Source organism: Gopherus evgoodei, chromosome 8 (assembly GCF_007399415.2).
Source record: "Gopherus evgoodei ecotype Sinaloan lineage chromosome 8, rGopEvg1_v1.p, whole genome shotgun sequence".
NCBI lineage: Eukaryota > Metazoa > Chordata > Testudines > Testudinidae > Gopherus > Gopherus evgoodei.
This window is the reverse complement of record NC_044329.1, coordinates 58,164,207-58,188,816: the sequence shown is the minus strand read 5'-3', so window position 1 is coordinate 58,188,816 and position 24,610 is coordinate 58,164,207. Positions and strand designations below refer to the sequence as shown.

Sequence of the window (24,610 nt, the reverse complement as noted above, 5' to 3'; positions counted from 1 at the left end):
AAAAAAAACCTGCACAGGACCGTGTAGTGCCTGCATGCGTAGCTGCCAGAGACAGTTGTATAATCACTGAGGGAGCTACTAAAATTGGAGGAGCCTTGTTTTTTGTCTTTAAGATGTTTTGTTTTCTTGGCTTGGTCTGGAGTTTCTATTTATATGGCTTGTGTCATGAAGTGCGGATTCTGTGTGACTGTGTTTGTTTGGTCATCTGTGTTTGGAGTCCTGTGTGTGTGTTTCTGGGCTGTTTTTTGCCGCTGCTCTTAAATTGCCTGATATTTTATTAGTATTACTGCTTTTGCACCAAGCTGGGCCTCAATCTGGTTTTTATTTGGCCAAGGTTTGTTCCTCAGGCTGCAGGGCTGAATTTATTCTTGCCTGCCTGAGGACAGAAACACGGCCCTGACATTCTGTGTTTTACCTAGGAATGTACATGCCTGGGGGAGCCTTGACCAGGCAAAATATATCTGCTTAGCTTGGGCTAACTGCTGCCCGGGGATCTGTTTTCCTGCCTAGGATGTCTCAGCAGCACACCTATGATTCTAATTGAATCAGCAGAAAAATTCCAGGATCTGCAGTAATTAAAGATATCCTGCATTGCAGAACCTGCTTCCACTTGTGTCCAGATATTAGGGTGATGGGCACATTGGTAATCCCAAAGATAGACGCAGCATTCAGTAAAGATCTGTGCTCTTTACCACATGCCAAATCCATCCTCCCTTTGAATACAAAAGGGATATATTGTATTGGATAGAGATTGGCACAAACAAAAGCCTGGATCCAAACATCCCAGTGTGCTGGGGAAGTTCGCATCCAGCTCCAAACTGCACAACTGGCCCCTGACCCCTGCCTTATAATTCCATATACAACGTGCATTAAAAGAGCATTATGGTTGCAAAGTGAAACATTTAAAAGTCAGGAAATGCCAAAGTTAATGTTGCCCGCACAACCTTGACTCTGCCCCCTGTGTATTTATATCACCCTCCAGTTTCTAATTACTCAGTCAGATACAGTTTTCTCCTCCAGGCCCCTCCCTCACACAGTGTGGGTGGTGCCTAGGGAATGTGGCGCTGTTCATTTAGTTTTTTATTCTCACTGCCCAGTGTATGGAGCCCTACTGCATTTACTGCACATCATCCTACCTGGAATCCTCAGCTGTCCAGTTAGGGGTAGAACTCTGCTCAGGCCTACTCTTAAGGCCTGACCTGGACCTGAACCCAAACTGAGCACAGCTGACCCAAACTCGACCTGAGAGTGTTGAGTCGTTTTTAGAACTGAGCTGACCCCGATTACCCCACGAACCTGGGTCAACTTTATGTCCCTGTCAGATTTCAGGTTTCTGCTCCAAATTTGGTGAGCTGCTAGAATTGATCCAAAAAGGTCAGATTTTGTAGGTTTTTTTAAACAAGGCAAAAGTGCGTTCTTCCCACTGCCCCCATGCACACATACACTCTTCATTTTTTAAAATCACTGAACGTCCTTTCCTCAGCCTTCCCGTAAAAATCAGCAGCTGGACTGAGAACAAATATTCTGAATTGCAGCTCAAAAGATGAATGTCTGACAAATTTATAGTAACCCAAAAATGACGCTCTTGAATGGAAATGACCAAAACCTGCTGAGCTCCAGCACAAACTTGGATCTGTACTTTGCATTGAGCCAGAGTTTTCTGATGTCTTTCTTAATGCAGATTTTCATGATCAACCTGAAGCGTCGAAAAGACAGGCGGGATCGAATGCTGCGGACACTCTATGAGCAGGAGATTGCAGTCAAGATAGTAGAGGCTGTGGATGGCAAGTGAGTCTTTGGAAAGATCTGGTTCTGCATAGCAGAACTGTTGATTAGAAGTGCTACCTTGATTAATTTCAGTCAATTCTCTTTGATGCCTTATGATTGAGTTATCATTTTTAATGTACTATTTGGTGCAGTTTTGCAAAAAAAAGTTTTCATGCTGTTATTTTATTCTTCTCTTACTCTGATCAGTCTCCGTTAGAGATCCAGAAGGTAGTTTAGGCCCAGAAGTAAAGTTTTCTTCAAGACAAAGTTCTCTGAATAGAAACATTGTCATAAAATTAAATAGGGGTATAATAATGAAAACATTTTTGTGGCATTTAAATATTACCCTGCAATATGTCCAACCCCAATGCTGCAGCATTGTGCTACATTATAGTAATGTAAACACAGATGAAGTTTTTTTTAGTTGTGACTCTCAAAGCAATGTACAAAATCTCCATTTTATACATGGGGAAACTGAGGCACCGAGGTTAAGGCTGGCGTTTACTAAGAGAGTCAGGTGCCCAAATCCCATTTGAAAGTCCAGGGCTGAGTGACTTTCCCAAGGATTCTCAGGAAGTCAGTCACACCAACAGCACCACCAACAGCACAAGAAGAAGAACTCCACATGGACTCCTCCTGAGGGTCGAAATGACAGTCTGGACCTATACATTGAATGTTTCCGCTGATATGCACAGGCAGAAATTGTGGAAAAACAACATCACTTGCTTCATAACCTAAGTCTTGCAGAACGCAACGCAATCCACAGCCTCAGAAACCACCCTGACATTATCATCAAAGAGGCTGATAAAGGAGGTGCTGTTGTCATCATGAACAGGTCTGACTACCAAAAGGAGGCCGCCAGACAACTCTCCAACACCAAATTCTACAGGCCACTTCCCTCAGATCCCACTGAGGAATACACTAAGAAACTGCAACATCTACTCAGGACACTCCCTACACTAACATCAGAACAAATCAACATACCCTTAGAGCCCCAACCAGGGTTATTCTATCTACTACCCAAGATCCACAAACCTGGAAATCCTGGACACCCCATCATCTCGGGCATTGGCACTCTCACTGAAGGACTGTCTTGATATGTGGACTCTCTACTCAGACCCTATGCCACCAGCACTCCCAGCTATCTCTGTGACACCACTGATTTCCTGAGGAAACTACAATGCATTGGTGACCTTCCAGAAAACACCATCCTAGCCACCATGGACGTAGAGACTCTCTACACGAACATCCCACACACAGATGGAATACAAGCTGTCAGGAACAGTATCCCTGATGATGCCACAGCACAACTGGCTGCTGAGCTCTGTGCCTTTATCCTCACACACAACTATTTCAAATTTGATGACAATATATATCTCCAGATCAGTGGCACCGCTATGGGCACCCGCATGGCCCCACAATATGCCAATATTTTTATGGCCGACCTGGAACAACGCTTCCTCGGCTCTCGTCCACTCTACTTACGCTACATTGATGACATCTTCATCATCTGGACCCATGGGAAGGAAACTCTGGAAAAATTCCACCACGATTTCAACAGCTTCCACCCCACCATCAACCTCAGTCTGGACCAATCTACATGGGAGGTCCACTTCCTGGACACCACGGTGCAAATAAGTGATGGTCACATTAACACCACCCTATACCAAAAACCTATTGACTGCTATGCCTACCTTCATGCCTCCAGCTTCCATCCCGGGCACATCACACGATCCATTGTCTACAGCCAAGCACTGAGGTACAATTGCATCTGCTCTAATTCCTCAGACAGAGACCACCACCTACAAAATCTCCACCAAATATTCTCAAAACTACAATACTCGCACGAGGAAATAAGGAAACAGATCAACAGAGCCAGACGTGTACCCAGAAGCCTCCTACTGCAAGACAAACCCAAGAAAGAAACCAACAGGACTCCACTGGCATCACATACAGTCCCCGGCTAAAACCCCTCCAACGCATCATCAGGGATCTACAACCCATCCTGGACAACGATCCCGCACTTTCACAGGCCTTGGGTGGCAGGCCAGTCCTCGCCCACAGGCAACCTGCCAATCTGAAACATATTCTCACCAGTAACTGCACACTGCACCATAGTAACTCTAGCTCAGGAACCAATCCATGCAACAAACCTCGATGCCAACTCTGCCCACATATCTACACCAGCGACACCATCACAGGACCTAACAAGATCAGCCATACCATCACCGGTTCATTCACCTGCACATCCACCAATGTAATATATGCCATCATATGCCAGCAATGCCCCTCTGCTATGTACATCAGCCAAACTGGACAGTCGCTACAGAAAAGGATAAATGGACACAAATCAGATATCAGGAATGGCAATATACAAAAACCTGTAGGAGAACACTTCAACCTCCTTTGGCCACACTATAGCAGACCTTAAGGTGGCCATCCTGCGGCAAAAAAACTTCAGGACCAGACTTCAAAGAGAAACTGCTGAGCTTCAGTTCATCTGCAAATTTGACACCATCAGCTCAGGATTAAACAAAGACTGTGAATGGCTTGCCAACTACAAAACCAGTTTCTCCTCCCTTGGTTTTCATACCTCAACTGCTAGAACAGGGCCTCATCCTGCCTGATTGAACTAACCTCATTATCTCTAGCTTGCCTGCATATATATACATGCCCCTGGAAATTTCCACTACATGCATCTGAGGAAGTGGGTATTCACCCACGAAAGCTCATGCTCCAAAACGTCTGTTAGTCTATAAGGTGCCACAGGATTCTTTGCTGCTTTTACAGATCCAGACTAACACGGCTACCCCTCTGATACTTGACAGTTAGAAACAGATCTTGGGTCTCCTGGTATCTCTCTGCCCTAGTGGCCTCTCTAGTGCTAGGGCATTAGAACTTGAAAGTGAAACAGACCATAAGCAAATATAATACTGACTGCATTAGTGCTGTTGTTCAAGGTTAGAGAAATGAAAAAGCAAACAAAACTTAGTGTTGTACAGACAAAGCTACACAGGATCTTTTCAGGGGGCAAGACAAAGGTGCCACATTTATTATGATAATTTGATTTATGACCAATAACTAATATCTTAATCCTTATACACACACACTATACCTAATACCTATACACACACACACACACACACACACACACACACACACACACACACACGTATCCATCAGATGTTCTGCAGCTGCTGTATAGTTACCAGTCCTGAAATAGCTTGAGTTCGTGGCTTGAGTTTGCAGCATGAGTTTGCAGCTTGTGGTGGCTAACTGGCCAGGAAAGCCAAGCACAAGGACAAGCTGGGTCTCTGTTGGGCTTGCACCGATGCCCTTCCATGTTGGTAGCAGAATGTTACCCTCCAAAGTCTCCCATCTCACCCATCCTTTTTGTAGGCTTTAGTTTGAATCCAAAGTCCATAGGTCTTGCTGTGTCACGCTGCCTCTGGGTTTGGTGACTGATCATCCGTCAATTGCAGGCGTGACTTTCAGCCTCGGACCTGGCTTTGATCTTCCTTCTATTGTACCTTTTCTCTTTAGGGTGGACTCTTCTTACTTTGTTAGGGCTCTTGTCTGCATCTTCAGCTGGTGGGGTTTGAACTCTATTTCATCAAGACAGGCTGGGGCTGGAGGTTGATTCCATTATCCATATATACCTCAGTCACGCATCTAAACAAAACTAATAAGATTGCAGCAGGGTTTGCAAAAATGAAGGTTGGAGGAAGCTTTTACAAAATGGAGTGAGTGTTTTAAAATGGGGTTTGAATTACAATATGGTGAACAGTGAACGGAAGTTACAATATAAACAGGTGTAGTGGCTGGCAAACAGTGAACAGAAGTTACAATGTAGGCAAGTGTAGTGAATGGTGAACAGAAGTTACATTAATAAAGTGAACAATTAAAAACAATTTCATTTATCAGTTCTACATTAGTGGAAGGTGAGCTAGGTGTTCTCTAATCTTCCCGTGTGAATATAGCTAAAGTGTTATTAACAATATGATAATGACCCTTTTAAAACTCTGCAGTTTCTTGAAACTGTTGGGGGTGAATGTCCTAAAAATATCTTAAGTTCAACATGATTTAAATCAAATTAAACTGCGTTCAGCTACAAATACACAGCCTATTTTGGGAACTTCCCTAGCTCAGGGAAGTCTTTTCACTGCTAAACAATTTCATTGTTTTTTTTCCTGAGTAAAAAATAGTAACATCTATAAAAGTTCTTAATACTGAAAGCAGCTCTCTCTTTCCTCAGGGCATTGAATACAAGTCAGCTGAAAGCTCTGAATATTGACATGCTACCTGGTTATCAAGATCCTTACTCTTCCAGGCCACTAACCAGGGGGGAAATTGGCTGCTTTCTTAGCCACTATTCTATCTGGAAAGAGGTAAATAATGTCTGTGCTCTGGCAGATGTATTACACCTGGATGCTGTGGGAAGGAAGTAATGTTTTATTTTTAGATAGTCTCTCTTACTTTGGTGTGAATTATCCAGGATCTCACAAAAGGTTCTGATTTTCAAAAAGTTCATGTCTGGGCACATAAGCAGCCTGATTTTCAAAAGTGCTGAGTACTGAGCAGCTCCTATTGTGCTGTCAGTTTGCAAACAGTTCCCAGCCTGTGCGACTGTCACACATCTGGGCTGTGGCCATGACATTTTTCACAAAACTCTTAGCCAGCCTGTTTGGGGCAATGTTGTGCCTGGGGAGGGAAAAAAAAAGTGAAGAAATTTTGTTGCGGAATTTCACCTATGAGTTTTTTCTGATTCTAAACCTGTGTAGAATTGAATGTCACCAATTTTGATGACCATTAATCTTCATACTGATCAAAGAGCATGGGGGCTCAGTCCTTCTCCGAGTGGGGGGCTCGGCATAGCTTCATAGGGTGCATAAGTGGCCCCTCAATAGCATACGGGCCATTTCAGTCTCATTTGAAAACATCCATTTCAGGTGGTGAACAGAGAGCTGGAGAAGACGCTCGTTATCGAAGACGACGTGCGCTTTGAGCATCAGTTTAAGAGGAAGCTCATGAAACTGATGGATGATATAGAGCAAGTCCAGCTAGACTGGGAGCTCATGTAAGTAGTCGTGTCCTGAGAGCTTTCACTGCCCTAAACCACCTGGAAACTTCTCTCCCCTGCTCCCACATGCACTGAGCATTTCAGTAACATGGACGTACCCTCATAATAATCAGACAGGGCTGCCTGCTGGGGAATGCGGCAAAATTCCAGAGACTCAGTCATGGGGGGTTAATTTTAAAGGGGCTGGAGTAGCTAAAATCTCCATCGAATGAAGCACATTGCGGGTACTCTTTGATAAACAGGTGCCCACAGCAATATAGCCATCGCCTCCCATAACCCCGGTCCCTTACTCTGAGCTAATTCCCGTGACACGGGGTGCACGTGCTCACTGTGAGGATGGTGGAGGAACAGGGTATTTCAACTCTTTTGTTTAGTTATTTAAATATAAACTCATTCTCACAAAGAGAAGCAAGAAGAGAATGGGACCGTCTAGCCAGCAAACAGACTGAGCTGGAAATCTTTATGGCCTGTTCCTGAAAACAATTCCAAGTTCACTGCCAAGGGAGCAGAGTTCAAACTGGCCGGCTGGAGAAGGGGGAGAAGACCTTCTAGGGAGCTTCTCCCCCAGGCATTTTTTATAACCCCCCTGCTGTTTGGTGCTTTCTGGTACTCAAGTTATGTGGGTCCCTGGATCAGTGCCTGTGACAGTCCAAAAGCAAAACTTTTTCTCTTAAGATGTATTTGTATAAGGGATAAGTCATCTCTGGTGGCGCTGATTTATCTGGGCTTCATCCAGAGAAGGGATGAGGCTGGGGAATCACCCCAACCCTCCTGTCTGTAGGATGATGGAGTTTTTACAAGAGGCTCCTGAGAGGCCTCCAGCACCTCACTGGATATGCACCATAGAGAATTCAAATCCTTGCTTGGGTCAGGATGGTGCATTGGTTTTGGGACCTGTAGTCTCCTTGGACTGCATGGGCAGTTGTGGCACTGGAGAATTCCAGGAGTAGCATTTGACTTGTGGGTGCACTTTGGACCTGATCCATGGTCCAGCGAAGTCAATGGAAAAACTCCCACTGACTTAAAAGGCCTTTGCTCAGCCCTGGTTGAAGTGGGAATGCCGGATGTCCCAGTTACAGTATAATTGCACTGCATAGCTGATCAAGGAAACAGGCCTTAGTTTCCACTGTGGTGGGTTTTTCTCCCCTTCAGCTACATTGGTCGGAAAAGGATGCAGGTGCAGCGCCCTGAGAAGGCAGTTCCTAATGTAATGAACCTTGTGGAAGCAGATTACTCATATTGGACCCTGGGGTATGCAATTTCCTTTGAAGGGGCTCAGAAACTAATCGGGGCCGAACCTTTTAGCAAGATGCTGCCTGTGGATGAATTCCTGCCGATCATGTACAACAAGCACCCTGTGTAAGTAAAACCCCTTTGTTGCTTGCGAAGCCAGCCGGCTTTGCATGAGTTGTATCTTGCTAACTGATCTTAAACTGGACGTTGTGTTGCTATTTGTACAGTGCATCTCCATAGCATAACCTAATAGGCGGAGCAGAGGACTGGATATTATGATTCTTGGATATTGCCGGCACTGCTGCAGATCTTGAGCAAATCTCTGGACCTTTCTGTGCCTGAATTTATGTAATAATACCCTACCTCAGAGATGTCTTTTGGGATTCATAAATTCGTATTTTTGAAGCAGCTGGTGATCTCTGATTGGAAGTAACTGTATAGGTGTATTATTATGATTATGAAATAATGCCTATTTTGGAATACCTTACCTGGCATAGGACCTGGGAAAGATCTCTGTGCAACTCAGAGCTTTTCTTTTAAAAAACCATGCTTTTAGGGCCTTTTCAGAATCTACATGGCACCTTCCTATTTTGCTGCATTGCAGAATCCAGGGTTTTCATTTCAAAGGTGTGTGGGGCAGGAAGAAATCTTTTAACCAGCTCCCAGCCAGACTTATCAACGTTGACTCCCTCTTTGTGGGGAGAGCTCTGCAAGGCTTTCTCTCAGAGCCCCGGAAAGTGATGTGGATCTCAAGATATGGGAGGAATCTGTTTTCAAGGGTGGATCTCCTTGTTTTGTAAGAAAACCAGGTTGGGGGTTTTTTAATTCTCACCTAAAGCTTCCCCTAACCTTGTTTCCAGAGTCCAGTTACCCATTATGACATCTCCCCAAAATAATTTGGGGTGCTACATCATTGGTCCCTGCTTCCAACAGGTACTGCTGTGTCCCTCTGACAATTGTCTTCTAGTCCTGTATACAGGCTTAGTGATCCTTTGATAACATATCTGAGACGGGCCTTTGTTCTCCTCTGACAGCCAGTTCCCCTAATTGGCCACACCACTTACTCTGTGGTAGCAGGGTACACTCTTTGGCCTTATCTGCACCAGGAGCAGCTTCTCTGGTGGTAGGGACACTGGGAGCACTGCCATTGACTAACCATTGGATTGCCCAGAACAGGTCTAGACGGGATTGGAAGTTGTGGCGCTTAAAACGCCAGCGGCCAGTTGACCACTTTGCTAGCAACGAGGGAGCTGTGCTGGTAGCAATGCCATAGAGGGAGATGTTAAGAGAACTGCTAGTATAGACAAAGCCTTTGTTATCTCTTGGCCTAACTTTGTTCCCACTGGAGTTGATGGGAGTTTTACCATTGATTTCAGGGCGAGCAGAGTTAGGCCACCCCTGAACTCATCTAAAAATGGCACCCCAATGGTGCAAATAAGAAACGATACAGGGGCTCACCAGTTGAATACCAAATGCCAACTCACATATCCAGATTTCTCTGCCATGCTGGGGCTACCAATATGCTTCCTGTCCTGTTATCTCATAGAGTGTTGCTATTCAAATAGCTGCAGGGTCCCGCTCCAAAGGTGGCTGCTCCCTAGTGGCATGTGAAGTGCATGGTTTCTGAAATACTTTGTCATTCTTTAGGATCCTTTATTTTATTATATAAAAATCACCTTTCCAAAAGGACTAATAGTGTCCTCACTGCTCAGTTCATCTCAAGCCTTCAATCATTTGCCCAGGTTTCACCCTGTGATGAGCTAAACCTACTGACTAGTCCTAGCTCAGTAGATTGGCTCATAACCCATGGAAAGGCAAAGCAAGCACAGTGGTGCTGAGCAAGAGTTATTTCTGCTAGTGATATTTGTTTTCGTTTCTTTAGAGAGAAGTACAAGGAGTACTATGAGTCCAGAGACTTGAAAGCCTTCTCAGCAGAGCCCTTGCTTGTTTATCCGACCCATTACACAGGGCAGCCAGGTTATCTCAGTGACACAGAGACATCCACAATCTGGGACAATGAGACCATGTCGACTGACTGGGACAGAGCCCATTCCTGGAAGTCCCGGCAACAGGGCCAGATCCACAGCGATGCCCAGAACAAAGATGCCTTGGCCCCCCAGCCATCTCTCAATGCAGCATCGTCGAGGGATGAGCTATGACTGCCTCCCTTTCTAAGTGACTCTGACAACAACAGCGGAACCTGCCTCACAATTTAGCTTTCACCTAGAAGCTTCTAGAGACGTCAATGTGGTCTCCTTCTCGCCGTCTTTAGCGGCAAAGCAAATTGATTGGATCCGACTGACTTAACCTAACCAATCTCTGTTTTTTGGGAAAGGGAGTGGGGGAGGGGCTTGAACCAGAACATTCCACATTGCAGAAAATCAGAGACTTCTAAAAAGTGTATCGTAAACTCCAGTACATTCTCACAAGGGTTCGTAACTTTGAAACCTCTGTAGAGTGGCGAGCTGGCTCCATGGCGCACTGAGTTGACACTAGTAATTACAAAATTCCCTTGAATGACGTCTTTCTACAGTTCCTGGTGTAGAATACTGTATTTATAAAGATTAATATATATAGGGGGTTTGACATGTAAATCCTTTCCAGATAGTTGTCACTGTGCTGCTGCATAACATTAACTGTTGTTGATTTGTGTTTTTTAACCCCATTCTCTGAGAGAAGGTATGCGCGTGTGTGTGTGTGTGTGTGTGTGTGTGTGTGTGTTTTAAAGGATCACTGTCAAGATCACAGTGACTTCAAAAATGGCCTCATTTGTGTCGCTATCTACACCTCTTCCATAATGTGAGTCCTCACTTCATGTTGCAATACAAAACAGTTTCAGGACCGAGTCCTCTCTCTCCTATGTTTCATGATGCCCCTCCCATCCCATCTAGCCATAAGGAAAGAGAGGATGGTCACAGTCTCCTGAGATGTGTCTGCAACCTCCTAAACTGATGCCTTAGCTATTTCAGTTTTAATAATCTATTTTAAAATCCACTGTACTTTTTTGCCACATATGTGTTTTGTTTTCTTTTTTTAAATGTGTTTCATTCACACTGAGCAGTGAAACTAAATCAGCCAGTCCTACTTCCTGTTAATGGTCAGTTTCACTTCCTGTGTCTTGGCTACAAACCTTTTAGGTTTCCTTTCCAATTAATATATATTAAAAAACCGTTTCAGTTTCCTCACTGATAGGTTTGGGCCTAACCTTCTTGACAGTGTCCCTTTAAAAAGAAAACCATGAAAATGTTAATGGTGTCCAGCCTGCTGTTCTTTATTGAATGGCTGCATTAGAATTGTATATTGCAGGACAAAAAGGCAACTTGCCTTTTATATATTTTTAAATGTGAGGAGGATGACTTCTGATATACTCAGTATTGGGTAAGATGTCAGCATAGTAAGTCATGTTGTTGTTTTTTAAAGTGTCCCATAAGACAGGTGATCTTGTGCTACACTTCTTAGATTTAGCTGATGTAGATTTAGATCTTTTTCTGTGCAACACAAAGTTGGGGGGGAGGGGGAAGGGGAAAAAAAAATCTTCCTGGCCTAAAATGTAAAGAGATTGTTTCACTTTCTGGATGAGCTGTACATTGGAGCGTGTGGTTGGTTTTTGTTTTTTTTAACAATTGCTGATAATGTTGTGCTCTCTCCTAAAGAAGACATGTTACTATCAGCGGGTCTGATAATACATAGAACTGGATGCAAGATGATTAGCTGTGTAGAGTCTTAATTTATGTGGAGCTCTTGGACAGAGAATGCTGGGTGAGCAGGGCTGGGGTCTGCCATGCTGCTTTGGGGCATCTTCACAGGGATGTTGAAAGAAGGCATAGAAAGATAACAAAGAGACACAAAGATCATAGCTACAACATTTTGGACCCTGATCTGGCTCTCAACAGAGTCAGTGGGATTCTTGCACTTAACCAAATCCATCATGAATTTAAGATTTTGTGAGCCTGTTCCCCTGGCCCCTAACCACAAACACATGTTCCACAACTGCCCCATGAGGTGCAGCCTCATCCACACCCCAGGCTGAAGAAAGTGGCCTAGCCATGAAACTTGGCACATGTGGAATAAGGATTGTGGGGCATCCTTGGGCCATTGGGAATGATTTGGGGTTTTTCTCCTACTACGTAATTTGTAATGAAATAGATGCCAGAACTCAAGTAATTAGATGCTGGGGGCTCAAGCAATTTTTTTGCATTCATAACTGATGCAGCAAGCCCAGAGGTGCCAGGGCTATGAACTGCCAAGCCGTGGCACAAATTAAGTGTTGTTTTTCCCTTTTTATAAAGCCTCCATCCCCATAATCTGGTCTTTATTCTCCAGCCTGCAGGGCAGACCTGACCTCCATTTTGAGCCTGGTTGGCCAGCAGGTGGCACTGTTCAGCAAGACACTCCTTGCTTTCTGCTCTGCTGTTTTAAAAGGAGGATTTGAAAAATATAAACATGCAGAACATGGTGGCACTGCTGCTCATCAGAAGGGGCTTTGCCTTGACCTACTGACGTCAGTACGAATCTTGACATTAACTTCAGTGCGGGAGCAGGAGCCCACTTTTGCAAGCCCACTTGGAGAACAACAGTGAAACTAAACATCAGTTTTAAAATAGTAGGGGCAAGAAAGGGAAAACTATGCAAGAATTCAGGTTCTTTCACATTTCATTATGCATGTGAACACAGCATCACAAAGATTTCACACACTTCCCTCAAAGATGGGGCAGGTTTTGCGTATAGGTGGCTTTGCCCAGGGAGAATATGGAAATGCTGATATTAGCATGCTTTTCATGGTGCAAATAGCCATTTCTCTTCAATTCAGCGGTAACACTGCTTTAGACGGGAGCAATCCCTGGAAACCACAATGGGAAAAACATTTTGCAAAAGGAAAGTCCCCGGTTTGGCACATCTCCATTGTACGTGTTCAGTATTTGCAAAAATGGGGGGGGGGTAGATGAGGACTCTTAGGGCTAGGTAGCAGAGAAGAGAAGAGTAACCATTGGAGAGGTGGAATGGTGCGCTTAAGTATTAGCTTTGATAACATGGTCACCGCTGAAATAGGCAGCATTGGTGCTCGTTGCTCACACAGAAGGAGCGTGGGCATGAAGCCATCTGGCTGGGGCATAGTCCCCAGAAGAGAGGATTGCCAACCCTCACGGATTGGTTGGGAGTCTCCTGGGATCGGCCTTCATCTCCCAGAGGCTACCAAAACCAATCTGGGAGATTTCAATAGGCCGCTGAAAGTCCGGCAGGGCTAAGGCAGGCTCCCTACCTGCCCCTGCTCTGTGCCACTCCTGGAAGTGGCATGTCCTGCTCCCAGGCGCAGGGACAGCCAGGGGGGGTCTCCCTCCACACACTGCCCCCAGCCTGAGTGCCAACTCTGCAACTTCCATTGGGTGGGAATCCCCAGCCCCCACACACACCCTAGTTACTCCTCTCCCTGCGCTACCCCCCTGCGTGCACATACCCTTAGCTACTCCTCTCCCTGCACCTTGAGCTACCCCTCTGCCTGCACACAGCCCCTAGCAACGTCCACACACCCTGAACTACCCCTCCGCCTGCACACAACACCTAGCTACCTCTGCCAGCACCCTGCGCTACCCCCTGGCCTGCACACAGCCCCTAGCAACCCCCTCCCTGCACCCTGAGCTCCCCCCGCCTGCACACAGCCCCTAGCACCCCCTCCCTGCATGCTGAGCTCCCTCCCGCCTGCGCACAGCCCCTAGCAACTCTCTCCCTACACCTTGAGCTACCCCATGCCTGCGCACAGCCCCTAGCAACCCCCTCACTGCATCCTGAGCTCCCCCCTGCCTGCACACAGCCCCTAGCAACCCCCTCCCTGAACCCTGAGCTACCCCCTCCCCCCGCCTGCACACAGCCCCTAGTGCCGTTTTTCAAACTTTTTTAGCTGAGTTCATCCCTTTGAGTTATAGTTTTTGGTTGCGTCACCCCCCACAACCCAGAAAAGCTGGGTGGCCAGCTGAGGTGAGTCAGGGTAGAGAGGGCGCTACCTCCCTGGACCCTGCTGTGCAGAGCTGCCTCAAGCCCTGGCAGCCCCCCAATAGAAGTTAAACTATGCCCGAGTCCCCCACCCCCACCCCGCTGGGCCCTGGAGGTTTTTATAGCATGGAGGGGGTGGGAAGGCGCAGCAAGAAAAGGTTTTGAGCCCCTGGGCTAAAGCACACTGCTGGCTGTTCCTTTGCTTTCTTGTGTGCTACTGTTCTTTGGCTGCCGTGAGTTTATTACACTGTGAGTGCCAGCAGGGACTCCCAAAGGTGGCCCGCAACACAGCCATCCGGGTGATCTGCTGGCAGAGATGGCACGTGAAGGGTGGGGGCAGACATAGGTGGCGGCCCTGCCAAATCCGGGAGTCCACCCCCCAACCCCCAACCCCTGACTGCCTTACCTCCCTGTGAAACGCCATTAACAGGGCTTCTGCCCTTCTCCACCCCCCCGTGAACCAGCTTTGTGAGCCATCTTGGACCAACCAGGGTCTTGGTACTGCCCACAACCACACACACCTCTGTCCCAGGGTCTGGCTGCGGGTCTCTGGGGCTGAGCCCCTGATCTGACTGGGGTACCCGGTTCTGTTTCCTTTCTCTGCTTCTTGCCCCAGCTCCTTTGGGGGGGCAGTCTCGCTGCCTGCTGCAGGAGATCTGGGCCCTGCAGGCTGAGCTGGTGCTGACGCTGTGGCGGTCCCAGGGCGGAGCAGAATGTGCCACACCTGCCACCGGTGAGAGGCAACACCAATGGTCCTCAGCCAACCACCAGTGTTCCTAGGGGGCCGAGAGCCCTTGCTGATGGTAAGGGGTTGGGGGGGGCATGGAGCTTCGGCTCGATTTGGGGCAGGGTAAATTCAGGGCTTTTGCCCTAAGTCTGCAAGGGAAGGGGTGCTGGTGGCATTGCCAGCTTTCTAATCCCTGCAAACAAAACATCCCTGCCCCACCTCTTCCCCCAAGGCCCTGCCCCCCAGCGCTCCCCACCTCCCTTGTCATGCACGCTTCAGAGGTCATGCACGCTTCACCCCTGCCCCGTTGCTCGGTTTCCCTGGGACTCACCTGTAGGCTGGGAAGAGCTGATCCAGAGCCTGGCTGCCCAATTCCCTCTCCCCAGAACTCGGGGCACAACAGAGAAGGGGGGGGCGCCCTGGAGCGAGGGCCCGAGGCAGTCAGGGCACAGTGGAGGGCGGGTGTGTGTGTGTGTGTGTGTGTGTGTGTTGGTCCTTGGAGTAGGGAACTCGGGGGCAGAGCAGGGTTGGTTGGTCCCTGGAGTGAAGAGGCCAGGGAGGGGAAATTGGGGAACAGCAGGTTGGGGGGTGGGGGTGCTCCCTGAAGCGAGGGGCTGGGGAAATCAGGGCATGGTGGGGCAGACAGGTTACTCCCAGAGAGCGCCAGTATTTGCTTTGGAGCCCGGTTCAAGAATCAGCCAGGGCTCTCTGTCAGGCTGTGGGTGGGAAGAGCAGCAGCTGCTAAACCAGGGGTGTCATAACCTTAGTCCCAGATTTGGACCTTAGCGTCCAAAATATGGGGGTTAGCATGAAAACTTCCAAGCTTAGTTACCAGCTTGGACCTGGTACTTGCTGCCACCACCCAAAAAATTAGAGTGTTTTGGGGCACTCTGGTCCCCCTGAAAAGCCTTCCCTGGGGACCCCAAGACCCAAATCCCTTGAGTCTCACAACAAAGGGAAATAATCCTTTGTCCCTTCCCCCCTCCAGGTGCTCCTGGAGAGATACACAGACACAAGCTCTGTGAAACTACACAGAGTGACTCCCCCTCTCTGTTCCCAGTCCTGGAAACAAAAAGTACTTTCCTATTCCCCAGAGGGAATGCAAAATCAGGCTAGCAAATCCAACGCACACAGATTTCCCCTGATTTCTTCCTCCCACCAATTCCCTGGTGAGTACAGACTCAATTTCCCTGAAGTGAAGAAAAACTCCAACAGGTCTTAAAAGAAAGCTTTATATAAAAAGAAAGAAAAAAATACATACAAATGGTCTCTCTGTATTAAGGTGACACAACACAGGGTCGATTGCTTAAAAGAATATTGAATAAACAGCCTTATTCAAAAAGAATACAAATCAAAGCACTCCAGCACTTATATTCATGCAAATACCAAAGAAAAGAAACCATATAACTTACTATCTGATCTCTTTGTCCTTACACTTAGAAACAGAAGATTAGAAAACAGAACTACTTCTCCAAAGCTCAGAGAAAGCAGGCAGCCAGAAAACAAAGACTTCAGACACAAAATTCCCTCCACCCAAAGTTGAAAAAATCTGGTTTCCTGATTGGTCCTCTGGTCAGGTGCTCCAGGTGAAAGAGACATTAACCCTTAGCTATCTGTTTATGACACGCCCCCCAAATTGCAGACAGTGGGGAAGCTCACTGGCGGCGATTTCCTTCTAGAACTTGAAAATAAACAGATTAATACAACACATGCACCTTTACATATACCCCTAAGTATATAACTAACAGACTTCTACATTTTAAGAACACTTTTTAACTACTGAATTCTGGGAAACTCTCATGGGAGAGAGCATCAGCAACTTTGTTAGAAGCTCCTGTGATGTGCTGAATCTCAAAATCAAAATCTTGGAGAGCTAAACTCCAACGAAGAAGTTTCTTGTTGTTCCCCTTGGCAGTATGAAGCCACTTTAGTGCAGCATGGTCAGTTTGTAGTTGGAACCGCCGTCCCCAAACATATGGGCGTAGCTTTTCCAGGGCGTGCACAATGGCATAGCATTCCTTTTCACTGACTGACCAGTGACTTTCCCTCTCAGACAGTTTCTTGCTGAGAAACACGACAGGATGGAAGTTGTGATCTGTTGCTTCCTGCATGAGCACTGCTCCTATACCACGCTCAGATGCATCTGTGGTTACTAGGAATGGCTTGTCAAAGTCCGGGGCCCTGAGCACAGGGTCAGACATGAGCATCGCCTTAAGCTGGGTAAAGGCCTTTTGACACTCATCAGTCCACTTAACGGCATTTGGCTGGGTCTTTTTGGTCAGGTCGGTCAATGGGGCAGCGATTTGGCTGTAGTGTACAAATCGCCTGTAGTATCCGGCCAAGCCTAAGAAGGATTGGACCTGTTTCTTTGACCTTGGGACAGGCCACTTTCGGATAGCATCCACTTTGGCCTGTAGGGGGTTTATGGTTCCTCGACCCACCTGGTGCCCCAGGTAAGTCACTCTGTTTTGGCCTATTTGACACTTTTTGGCCTTAACAGTTAGTCCTGCCTGCCTGATGTGCTCAAAGACCTTTTCCAGGTGTAGTAGGTGTTCGGGCCAGGAGTCTGAAAAAATGGCCACATCATCGAGGTAGGCAACTGCAAATTCTCCCAGTCCAGCTAGTAGGCCATCTACCAGCCTCTGGAAGGTGGCGGGTGCATTTCGAAGGCCGAAAGGAAGGACATTGAATTAATACACCCCCGCATGGGTGACGAATGCTGACCACTCCTTGGCAGGTTCATCTAGCGGTACTTGCCAGTACCCCTTGGTTAAGTCTATTGTAGAGATGAACTGGGCACGTCCCAACTTCTCCAATAGCTCATCAGTGCGTGGCATTGGATAGTTGTCCGGACGAGTTACTGCATTTAGCTTACGGTAGTCCACACAAAAGCGTATTTCCCCATCTGGTTTGGATACCAGAACCACTGGAGATGCCCATGCACTGGTAGATGGGCGGATTATACCCATCTGTAGCAATTTCTGGATCTCCCGTTCTATAGCAGCTTGGGCATGAGGAGACACCCGGTATGGTGGGGTTCTGATTGGGTGAGCATTACCTGTATCAATGGAGTGGTATGCCCGCTCAGTCTGTTCTGGGGTGGCTGAGAACAATGGGGCGAAGCTAGTGCACAGCTCCTTGATTTGTCGCTGCTGCAGACGTTCCAGGGTGGTTGAGAGGTTCACCTCTTCCACACCACCGTCTTTTTTCCCGTCGTAGTAGACACCGTCAGGCCACTCAGCATCATCTCCCTGGACTGTAAACTGACAAACCTGTAAGTGTCTGGAATAGAAAGGCTTGAGAGAATTAACATGGTACACTTTAGGCTTTAGTGAGGAATTGGGAAATGCTATGAGGTAGTTTACAGTTCCCAGGCGCTCTTGGACCGTGAATGGCCCTTCCCATGATGCTTCCATCTTATGGGCCTGTTGCGCCTTCAAGTCCATAACCTGGTCTCCTACCTTGAAGGAACGTTCTCTGGCATGTCTGTCATACCAGGCCTTTTGCTCTTCCTGAGCATCCTTTAGGTTCTCTCTAGCAAGGGCTAAAGAGTGTTGGAGGGTGCTTTGTAGGTTGCTTACAAAGTCCAGAATGTTAGTTCCTGGAGAAGGTGTAAACCCCTCCCATTGCTGCTTCACCAACTGTAATGGCCCCTTAACCTCGTGACCATACACAAGTTCAAACGGTGAAAACCCTAAACTGGGATGTGGTACAGCCCTGTAGGCAAACAGCAACTGCTGCAACACTAGGTCCCAATTATTGGAGAATTCGTTGATGAATTTTCGTATCATGGCCCCCAAAGTTCCATTGAACCTTTCCACCAGGCCATTGGTTTGATGGTGGTACGGGGTGGCAACCAAGTGATTCACCCCATGAGTTTCCCACAGTTTTTCCATGGTCCCTGCCAGGAAATTAGACCCTGAATCTGTAAGGATGTCGGAGGGCCAACCTACCCTGGCAAAGATGTCTGTTAAGGCCAGGCACACAGTGTTAGCCCTGGTGTTGCCTAGAGCTACTGCTTCTGGCCATCGGGTAGCAAAGTCCACTAAAGTCAGTACGTACTGCTTGCCCCTGGGCGTCTTTTTTGGGAAAGGGCCCAGAATATACACAGCTACTCGCTGAAATGGGACCTCAATTATGGGGAGTGGCTGGAGAGGGGCCTTGACCTGGTCTTGAGGCTTACCCACTCTTTGGCATACCTCACAAGACCGGACATACTTGGCAACATCCTTGCCCATCCCCTCCCAGTGGAAGGACTTCCCCAACCGGTCCTTGGTTCTGTTCACCCCAGCATGGCCACTGGGATGATCATGGGCTAAGCTTAAGAGCTTCCCCCGGTACTTAGTTGGAACCACCAACTGTTTTTGCGGCTGCCGTTCTTCCCGGTGTCCACCAGAAAGAATTTCCTTGTATAAAAGTCCTTGGTCTATAACAAACCGGGATCGATTAGAAGAGCTGAGAGGCGGTGGGGTGCTCTGTGCCGCCGCCCAAGCTTTCTGAAGGCTGTCATCCGCTTCCTGCTCAGCCTGGAACTGTTCCCTTGAGGCTGGGGTCACCAGTTCTTCCTCAGACTGTGGACTTGGGCTTGGTCCCTCTGGAAGCGATGTAGGTGATGGGGTTGTTTCCGTTGCTGGTGAACCGCTCTCCGCTGGTGCACCTGAGGGTATTTCAGGCTCTGGCTGAGCCTTTTGGGTATGGCTGTCTTTTGCTTCTGCCAGTTCTGGCTTGCTGGCGCCCTCTGGCGTTGAGTTTGAAGATGTGGTTGCACTTGCTGGTGCTGGTGGCTGCTCCAGTTCCGGGCCTGGGACTGGAGATGCTGTGGCTGTTTCAGTGGTAGGCATGGAATCCGGGTCCACTACCTCTGTCTGGGTCTCTGGTAACACAGACGGGGCCTCTGTGGACGGCTCAGGAACAGGAATGGGTCTGGAAGCTTGCCTGGTTTGGCTACGTGTAACCATTCCCACTCTCTTGGCCCGCCTCACCTGGTTGGCCAAGTCTTCCCCCCGTAGCATGGGGATAGGATAATTGTCATAGACTGCAAAAGTCCACATTCCTGACCAGCCTTTGTACTGGACAGGCAGTTCAGCTGTAGGCAAGTCTACAGCTTGTGACATGAAGGGGTAAATTGTAACTTTGGCCTTTGGGTTGATGAATTTGGGGTCTGCGAAGGATTGGTGGATAGCTGACACTTGTGCCCCCGTGTCTCTCCACGCAGTAACCTTCTTTCCGCCCACTCTCAAATTTTCCCTTCGCTCCAAGGGTATTTGAGAGGCATCTGGGCCTGGGGATCTTTGGTGTGATGGTGGTGTAATGAATTGCACTCGCATGGTGTTCTTGGGACAGTTGGCCTTGATATGTCCCAGTTCATTACACTTAAAGCATCTTCCATCTGATGGGTCACTGGGCCGAGGTGAGTTACTGGAGACTGGTGAGGTGGAAGGGTAGGGTGTCTGTGGCTTTACTTGGGTGGTATGTGGGGTCTTTGGCTGTCCTCGGTTGTAGGGTTTATGGTCTGTGTGCCCCCTGGGGTAATCGTTCCCCTTGACAGTAGCTTTCTTGCTTTCTGCCAGTTCCATCCATTTGGCTCCAATCTCCCCCGCCACAGCGAGATCTTTGGGTTTTCCATCTTGTATGTACCGTGTGATGTCTTCAGGAACACCATCCAAGAACTGCTCCATTTGTATGAGGAGGTGCAGTTCTTCCAAGGTTTGAACGTTGTTTCCTGTTATCCAGGCCTCATAGTTTTTTGCAATGTAGTAGGTGTGTTTGGGAAATGACACCTCTGGTTTCCACTTTTGGGTTCTGAAGCGCCGACGGGCATGATCTGGGGTTATTCCCATCCTGTATCTGGCCTTGGTTTGAAAAAGTTTATAGTCATTCATTTGCTGCTTAGGCATTTCAGCTGCCACCTCTGCTAAAGGTCCACTGAGTTGTGGCCTTAATTCTACCATGTACTGGTCTTCGGGGATGCTGTACCCAAGACAGGCTCTTTCAAAATTTCCCAAGAAGGCCTCGGTGTCATCACCTGCCTTGTAGGTGGGAAATTTCCTGTGCTGTGGAGCAATAATTGGCGCCGGGTTGTTAGGGTTGGCTGGCACATGCAGCCCAGCTTTTGCCAACTCCAGTTCATGTTTTCTCTGTTTTTCCTTCTCTTCATTCTCTTTTTGCTGTTTTTCCATTTCTTTTTGGTGTTTTTCCATGTCTCGGCGGTGGGCCAACTCTTCTTCTGCTTGTTTCCTTCGGTAGGCCACCTCTTCTTCCTCTAGTTTTCTTTTGTGGGCTGCCTCTTTGGCTGCCTGTTCTCTTTGGAAGGCTGCCAGTTTGATGCTTTCTTCCTTTTCTTTCATCTCCATCTCTTTTTGTTTTATTTCCAGTTGTCGCCTGTGTTCAGCTTCTTTGAATTGGTCTTCGGCCTCCATTTTTGCCTTAGAAGTCATGATTCCTGTTTTCTTGTGTTGGGGTGCCCTCCGGTGTTTATCCTCTGAACTGCAGGTTCTCTGTTGCCTCGTGAAGTCTGCCTAACAACAGTGCCTTTAGCTAATCTTCAATGTTAAGTAAACCTGAAAAACCACTTTATTTGCATTTATATAGTGCTGGTAATGACTCTCAATGGGAGTGCTATTGTGTGACAAAAGACTCTTATTAGCACCTTAATGACTTCTTGCTTAACATGCAAGCCACAAACTGCCAGAGAGAGCAGAAAAAAAAAATTCTCTCTGGTTCCCTTTTAAAACCAACTGTTTCTCTCTGCTAAAAAGCCCTTAGCAGAGAAAAGAAAAATATAATATTCCTACTGGCTTCTGGATTCTGTCTATCTCCCACCGCTGCTACACCATGTCATAACCTTAGTCCCAGATTTGGACCTTAGCGTCCAAAATATGGGGGTTAGCATGAAAACCTCCAAGCTTAGTTACCAGCTTGGACCTGGTACTTGCTGCCACCACCCAAAAAATTAGAGTGTTTTGGGGCACTCTGGTCCCCCTGAAAAGCCTTCCCTGGGGACCCCCAAGACCCAAATCCCTTGAGTCTCACAACAAAGGGAAATAATCCTTTTTCCCTTCCCCCCTCCAGGTGCTCCTGGAGAGATACACAGACACAAGCTCTGTGAAACTACACAGAGTGACTCCCCCTCTCTGTTCCCAGTCCTGGAAACAAAAAGTACTTTCCTATTCCCCAGAGGGAATGCAAAATCAGGCTAGCAAATCCAACGCACACAGATTTCCCCTGATTTCTTCCTCCCACCAATTCCCTGGTGAGTACAGACTCAATTTCCCTGAAGTAAAGAAAAACTCCAACAGGTCTTAAAAGAAAGCTTTATATAAAAAGAAAGAAAAAATACATACAAATGGTCTCTCTGTATTAAGGTGACACAACACAGGGTCGATTGCTTAAAAGAATATTGAATAAACAGCCTTATTCAAAAAGAATACAAATCAAAGCACTCCAGCACTTATATTCATGCAAATACCAAAGAAAAGAAACCATATAACTTACTATCTGATCTCTTTGTCCTTACACTTAGAAACAAAAGATTAGAAAACAGAACTACTTCTCCAAAGCTCAGAGAAAGCAGGCAGCCAGAAAACAAAGACTTCAGACACAAAATTCCCTCCACCCAAAGTTGAAAAAATCCGGTTTCCTGATTGGTCCTCTGGTCAGGTGCTCCAGGTGAAAGAGACATTAACCCTTAGCTATCTGTTTATGACAAGGGGTTCGGAGACTTTTATACTGGGGCCCCCTTTCACGTAGCAAGCCTCTGAGTGTGAACCCTCCCCCTTCCCCCCCATTTAAAAACACCTTTAAAAATGTATTTAACACCATTATAAATTCTGGAGGCACAGCGCGGTTTTGGGGGGGGGAGAGGGTTGGAGCCTGACAGCTCCCAACCCCCTATGTAATAACCTCACAACCCCCTGAGGGGTCCCTACCTCCCCAGTTTGAGAACCCCCTCTGCCAAACAGAGCAGGCTCCAATAGCAGCTGCTGTGCTTCCTGCTCCCATCCCTGGCAGCAGAGGCTGGTGACTGCAGGTAACCAGACTTTTAGCAGCTGGTCAGGATGCCTGGCACCCCTAGGTGCTTGGCATCATGGGGCACACTGCCATTGGGGAGGAGGCATGGCACCTGCCCTCAGGCCTAGCACTGATGGCTAGTGGAATGATGCACCCCCATGAGTACTGGCCATCTGCTGGTATAGATCATTGCCATGTATATAATTAGTAATTTTCCTCATGAAGTGTTACTAGTAGGCCTCTGTGCGTATTGCCGCTGCACAGGTGAAAGAAGTTTGGGAACCCCTGGCTGGAGGCTGAGGAGTGTAAGATTGCTTATTACATTTTGTCAGGTGAGGCTTCTGCTTGGCAGGCCAGGCACTGTGTGTCACAGCCTCAGCTGTATATAACAGACTTTGTTTCTGAAGCAAGGAAATCAGATGGGGGCCCTGGCTAAGCGGATGCTCTCAAATTAGTGCAGTGCAATCTCAGTTAAGCACAGCTGTTGAATCATGTGGGTGCTTGAGCAGGGGGGGGGTGGCAGAAATTTTGGTGGTTCCCAGAACCCACTCCTTTCCCCCCCAAGCTCCCCCCCACACCTGGCCAAGGCTCTGGGAGGGAGTTTGGATGGGGGAGGAGGTCTTGAGTGCAGGCCCTAGACTGGGGCAAGGGGTTGGGGTTCAGGTTCTGGGAGGGAGTTTGGGGATGGAAGACGGTGCAGGAGGGGGTGTGGCTGCAGATGAGGGGTTTAGGGTGTGGGTGGGTCTCAGGGCAAGAGTAGGAATGTGGGAGCTGAGGGCTCTGTCTTGGGTCGAGGGGGTTGGGGTGTTAGGTGCAGGGCTGTGGCAGAGGGTTAGAGTGCTGGGGCTGGAGATGAGGTGTTTGTGGTGTTGGAGGGGGCTCAGGGCTGGGGCAGAAGATTGGGGTGCAGGGGATGAGGGCTCTGGCTAGGACTGGGGATAAGGTATTTGGGGTGTTGGAGGGGCTCAGAGCTAGAGAGGGTTGAGGATGTGGTGGCAGGTGAAAGCTCGGGCTAGGGGGTGTGGGCTCTGGGGTGGAGCAGGGGTGGGGATGAGTTTGGGTGCAGGCAGGCTGCTCCGGGACAGGGACCAGAGAGGAGGACTCCCTCCAGCCCTTTCGTTGCCAGCAGCAGGGAGCTCTGAGGGAGGAGTCCCCCCTTTCCCACCCCCACCACTGTCACTGCATGTGCTCCTAGGGCCACTCTCTGGTCCAGGAATCTCCCTCACCTCCCCCATGGAGGGTGCTGAGGGGTGCTGTGTGCACCTCCTCCCCTCCTGTTGTCCCTGACAGTAGCCTCACTGGGGGGTGAGGGATGGGGCTGCCTCTTTGCCAAGCATGGGGCACGAGCAGTGACTGCGGGGGGGGGCTGTGCTGGTGGAGGGTCCTGCCGGAAAAGGGAAGGGTCTGAGGTGGAAGGGCAGCCTCAGAGTCAGTCTGCCCTGCCAGAGAAGATGGGGGGCACGAGGACCCTGAGGCAGCAGTTGCTGCAGGGAGGCAGCACGGAGCTGCTCGGAAGAGACAGAGATGCTCTGCTCCGGGGGCTATACGTGGAAGAAGCAAGTTGGGCCCAGGGGACATTTGGGGGAGGGGGCTGGCAAGTGGGGCCAGGGGGACACCCAGCCCCAAATATTGGTGGAGCTGGGCCCGGGCCCCACCTAGGAATATATAGCTTGCCGCCTGTGTGCTTGAGTAGGTAAAGTACGGTCACAGTGTTTTACTAGAAACAAAACTTTTACTGAACCATCAAAAATGTTTTCATTTCATTACTACGCTGTGAATGATGCAGGGCCTGTAAATGCCAGTTT

The 24,610-nt window shown here is 48.1% G+C and overlaps 1 protein-coding gene across 1 annotated transcript in view; it reads left to right on the top strand.

Annotated features, from left to right (window-relative positions):
• COLGALT2 (collagen beta(1-O)galactosyltransferase 2) overlaps positions 1–11,767 on the top strand; it is a 101,170-nt gene extending 89,403 nt beyond the window's left edge. Inside the window, exons 8-12 of the mRNA XM_030573867.1 lie at positions 1,682–1,788; positions 6,023–6,155; positions 6,717–6,844; positions 8,000–8,206; positions 9,963–11,767. Of these exons, the coding sequence (XP_030429727.1) occupies positions 1,682–1,788; positions 6,023–6,155; positions 6,717–6,844; positions 8,000–8,206; positions 9,963–10,239 (852 nt within the window). The 3' untranslated portion in view covers positions 10,240–11,767. The remainder of the gene's footprint in view (positions 1–1,681; positions 1,789–6,022; positions 6,156–6,716; positions 6,845–7,999; positions 8,207–9,962) is intronic.
• Positions 11,768–24,610: the final 12,843 nt, after the last annotated feature.